This window comes from Chelonia mydas, chromosome 23 (assembly GCF_015237465.2).
Source record: "Chelonia mydas isolate rCheMyd1 chromosome 23, rCheMyd1.pri.v2, whole genome shotgun sequence".
NCBI classification, from domain to species: Eukaryota; Metazoa; Chordata; order Testudines; family Cheloniidae; genus Chelonia; species Chelonia mydas.
Window position 1 is genome coordinate 17,357,272 of NC_051263.2, and position 5,000 is coordinate 17,362,271.

General features: G+C 65.7%; 1 protein-coding gene across 1 annotated transcript in view; it reads right to left on the reverse strand.

Annotated features, from left to right (window-relative positions):
* The window catches only part of SLC17A7 (solute carrier family 17 member 7), a 21,191-nt gene that overhangs the window by 301 nt on the left and 15,890 nt on the right, over positions 1–5,000 (reverse strand). Inside the window, 12 exon segments of the mRNA XM_043534892.1 lie at positions 5–38; positions 41–70; positions 457–567; positions 1,423–1,494; positions 1,497–1,554; positions 2,015–2,210; positions 2,399–2,441; positions 2,444–2,468; positions 2,470–2,540; positions 3,277–3,363; positions 3,558–3,645; positions 4,085–4,199. Coding sequence (XP_043390827.1) covers positions 5–38; positions 41–70; positions 457–567; positions 1,423–1,494; positions 1,497–1,554; positions 2,015–2,210; positions 2,399–2,441; positions 2,444–2,468; positions 2,470–2,540; positions 3,277–3,363; positions 3,558–3,645; positions 4,085–4,199 — 930 coding nt within the window.

Here is a 5,000-nt window from a genome sequence, read left to right on the forward strand (position 1 = left end):
CCACCCGTGGGAGATGCCCATGAGGATGCTGGCGTAACGGGTGCGATGTCCAGGTGATTCACGTTGAACCCTGCGGGGACGGGGGAGCAGAGGGACTAAGTGAGAGCCCCCCAGCCCTGCCCACGGCGCCGCTGCTGTGCCCCGCCCCCTGCCCTGCCCCACGGCACCCCCTTTCCTGCTCCACGGTGCCCCCTGCTGAGCCTCTGCCCCATGGCATCTCCTGCTGAGCCCCCACTCCCTGCCCTGCCCACGGTGCCCCCTGCTGAGCCCCCACCCCTGCCCTGCCCCACAGGTCCCCTGCTCTGCCCCCGCCCCCTTTCCTGCTCCACGGTGCCCCCTGCCAAGCCCCCACACACCCTCTGCTGAGTCCCCCCCTGCTTCCTGCCCCGGCACCTCCTGCCCCACTCCCTGCCGAGCCCCCACTCTCTTCCCTGCCCCACGGCACCCGCTGCTGACCTGAAATAGCGAAGCCGCTGAAGCCCACAGCAAGGACCAGGAACGAGATGGCGACGCCCTTACTGTGAGAGTAACCCACCACCAGCAGCAGCGTCGCCTCCATGCCAAAGCCTTGCGGGGGAGAGAAACTGAGTCACACACACCACGGCCCTGCCGGTGCCCCTCACTCCCGACCCGCAGCCCCCCACAGCCCTGCCGGTGCCGATGTGACGAAGTGGGACTGTTCTTAATGTTTCCTCTGAATAGTGTGGGGGTGCCTCAGTTTCCCTAGGCAGGTCTTAAGGATCTAGGGGGTGGGATAAGGGGGTATGATCCTTGCAGAGCCCTAGAGGGCAGGTGTGTGCAGGGGTCTGGACACAGAGAATGGCCGACACCTGTTTCCTGGCAGTGGTGGCCTGGGCCCTTCCCCTGCAAGGTGAGAGCTAAAGGGTTGGAGAACAAAGGAATCCGGTGACCTCCTGGCCAGGGAAAGGGACAAAGCCGGGGGGGGGGGGGGGCGGGGGGGCTGGAGGGGGAGTCAGTTGGGGGCTGGCTGGGACATGGAATGAAGGGCAGATGGGGTTGTCTGGCTCCCTGCCCCCCAAAATGGACCCGGCTGAGGGGTCCTGTTCTCTGCACCTACAAGCTCTGTGTTAGACCATGTCCCTGTCGTCTAATAAACCTTCTGTGTTACTGGCTGGCTGAGAGTCGTCTGACTGTGGAGTTGGGGGGCAGGACCCTCTGGCCCCCCAGGAGCCCCACATGAGCGGACTCGCTGTGGGAAGCGCCCGGAGGGGCAGGGGAGGCTGGAGGCTCGGGGGTCAGCCCCAGGAAGGTGGAGCCGGGGGAGCTGTGTGTCCTGCAGACAGGCTGCTCCCAGAGAGGAGACTCCCCCAGAGTCCTGCCTGGCTTCGTGGGGAGCAGATCCAGGGCAGCGCCCGGGGACCCCGTGACAGGCCCTCACTCCCGACCCGCAGCCCATCTCACCTCCGCAGTTCATCATCTTGCGGACGTTGGTGGTGGACATGATGCGGCGGCTGCGGAGGAAATCCGCGATCTGCCCCCGATGGGGACGATGATGGTCATGACCAGGTGGGGCAGGGCGGAGAGAAGGCCCACCTGGGTGGGGGGCAGGCAGAGGAGAGTCACCTGCCCCGGCACCCACGGGGAGCCTCTCCCTCCCCCCACCCCCCTCTTTCATGGGTCCCACCCAGCTGAGTCTGGGCCCCAACCAACTCGTTGCACTGATGGAGGAGGCAGGATTTCACCCCCGGATTCCCTGCTCGGGGTGGGGGGGGCCTGGGCTCTGTGCCAGCTCTGGGAGGGGAGTGTGCTCTAGTGGTTAAAGCGGGGGTGGGAGCTGGGTTCCTGGACTCCTGGGTTCTGTCCCGGCTCGGGGAGGGGGCTGGGGGCCCGGACGCCTGGGTTCTCTCCCAGTTCAGGGAGGGCAGCACAGGGGCTGGGAGCCTGGACTCCTGGGTTCTCTCCCAGTTCAGGGAGGGCAGCGCAGGGGCTGGGTGCCCGGATGCCTGGGTTCTGCCCGGCCTGGGGCGCGCAGCGCGGGGGCCGGGGCCGGTACCTTGCTGATCTCGAAGCCGAAGACCTCCTCGAAGTAGGCCGGCTGGCTGATGAGCAGCAGGTAGAAGGTCCAGCTGCGGCAGAAGTTGGCGACGATGATGGCGTAGACGGGCATGGAGGTGAAGAACTTGCGCCAGGGGGCTTTGAATTTCTGCCGGGGGGGAGGGAAGGGAAGGGTGAGATAGCCAGGCTGCGAGCTTCCCCGCAGCAGTGCCCCCAGGCAGTGACTGTCCTGGTGGCTGCGAGCTTCCCCGCAGCAGTGCCCCCATCCCATGGCATCCTGGGGCTGCGAGCTTCCCCACAGCAGTGCCCCCAGCCCAGGGCGTCCCGGCGCTGCGAGCTTCCCCGCAGCAGTGCCCCCAGCCCGCTTGCCGTGGGGTCTCACCACCAGGGGTTCATGAGGCTGGCGCTCTCCCCGATGCTCTCTCAATGTACCGGCGCTCCTCCTCCGTGATGGGTGGGGTGCTGAGCCGGGCTCTCATAGGAAACCAGCAACCAGAACATATACCAGAAGATCCCAAAGCTGCCTGTCGATAGGAGCGGGGAGGAGTCATGGCGGGGGCGGGGGGGGAAGAGCCAGCTGAGAGAGCCCCTCCCACCTCTGTGTGGGGATACTGGGCAGGAGGGGCCCGTGGGTGTGGTGGGGGGAGGCTGGATGCCGGGATAGACGGGCCCGTGGGTCATTGTGGGGGAGGCTGGACGCCGGGGTCGATGGGCCCGTGGGTCTGGTGGCAGGAAGCTGGACGCCGGGGTCGATGGGCCTGTAGGGTTGGTGGGGGGAGGCTGGACGCCGGGATAGATGGGCCCGTGAGTCTGGTGGTGGGAGGCTGGACGCCGGGATAGATGGGCCCGTGAGTCTGGTGGTGGGAGGCTGGACACCGGGATAGATGGGCCCGTGGGTTTGTTGTGGGGAGGCTGGACGCCAGGGTAGACGGGCCCGTGGGTCTGGTGGCGGGAGGCTGGACGCCGGGATTGGTGGGCCTGTGGGGTTGGTGGGGGGAGGCTGGACGCCGGGATAGATGGGCCCGTGAGTCTGGTGGTGGGAGGCTGGATGCCGGAGTTGATGGGCCCGTGGGTCTGGTGGTGGGAGGCTGGATGCCGGGGTCGATGGGCCTGTAGGGTTGGTGGGGGGAGGCTGGACGCCGGGGTCGATGGGCCCGTGGGTCTGGTGGCGGGAGGCTGGACGCCGGGGTCGATGGGCCTGTAGGGTTGGTGGGGGGAGGCTGGACACTGCGGTCGATGGGCCCAGGGGTCCGACCTTACCATAGACGTAGAAGACCGAACTCCACCCCGAATACTGGACCAGGACCCCGGCCAGCGGCATGGCCACCACGGCGCCCGCGTAGGAGCCTGCAAGAGGTTGTGGCCCACGTTAGCCAAAGCCCCACGGTGTGAACCGAACTAGACCCTACCCGCCCCCGAACCGGGGACAGAACCCAGGAGTCTAGGCCCCCAGCCCCCCTGCTCTAACCACTAGACCCCCCCCCTCCTGGCACCGGGGAGAGAACCCAGGCGTCCGGGCTCGGCAGGGGAGGGTCCCTTACCACAGAAGGCCGTGGTGGCGAGGCGGCTGCGCTCCAGAGGGGGGGCCCACTTGCTCCAGATCCCGTGGCAGGCCGGGTACGTCACCCCCTGGGACAGACAGACAGACAGATGTTAGGGCTTGGGGGGGCGTGGCCAGGCCACCAGGCTCCGCCCCTTCACTGGCACGTTCCTCCACATCGCGCTCACAAACCTCCTCCATTAGGAAGGGGGCATGGCTAGCACATCTGGCCACGCCTCCCAATATGCAAAAAGGGCGTGGCTAGAGGGAGACCCGCCCCCTACCAGCAGCCCCACCCCCCTCAACTGGCTGCCCTCTCCCACCCGGACTAGAAAGGGGCAAGGCCAGAAAAGCAAGCCCTGCCCTCTTACCCCACCACCTCGGTGTGCGGGAAGGGGTGTGGCCAACATATCAAGCTCCACCCCCTAACCCTTCCCTCCCAAGCCTCCCCCATGCGGATGAAGGGCGTGGCCAGGAAGGCAAGCCCCACCCCCTCCTCTGTGGTCCCCCCCACCAGGGGGCGCTCACCTCCACCAGCCCCTGCAGGATGCGGACGAAGATGACGCAGCCGTAGTGAACCCGGGCGGCCGATGGGATCAGCATGTTCAGGGTCGAGGTGGCCACGATGGCAAAGCCAAACACCCTGCGGGGGGAGGGCGGGGTCAGGGCGGGGGGGGCTCGCGCCATCTCGCCCACGCGGCCCACCGTGGTGCGCCTGGGGGCGGCTGCTCGTCGGCGACGGACGCCGGGACCGCACGCTCGCCGGGGCGTTTGCACGCGCGCGGCTCGCTCGTGTGTGACACGCTGGTGGCTCGCGCTTGTGTTTGCCCCCTCGCTGCTCACGAGTGCATTGTACCTTCGCAGCTCACTGTTGTCTTCGCCTCTCAGTAGTGCGTTGCACGCTCGCCGCTTCCTATTGTGTTTGGATGCTCACTGGTGCAAGGCACACTCTTGTGCTGGCACGCTCGCTGCTCACTGTTTGCAGGTTTGCAGCTCGCGCCGGTGTTTGCATGCTCACGGAGGGCGTGTGTATTTGCAAGCTTGCTGGTGCATACAAATACGCACCGCACATCAGTGCATTGCACACTTGCTGCTCACTATGGTATTTGCACACTCAAGGGTCACCCTTGTGTTTGCCTGCTCATTACTCACTAGTGCACTAAATGCTTGTTGCCCACTATTGTGGCTGTGTACTTGGCAGCTTGATCTTATGTTTCCAGGGTCACTGCTCAAAAGGGCTTCACATGCTGGCTGCTCACTAGTGTGTTTGCACACACATTGTTCACTAGTGCACTGGATGCTTGCTGCTCCCTTATGCATTGAATGCTCACTGCTCAAACATGGGTTTGCACGCTCGCTGCCCAACAGTGCATCGCACACTCACCGATCACTAGTGTTGTCATGCACCCTGCTCACTAGTGCATTGCACTAACACTAGGGACAC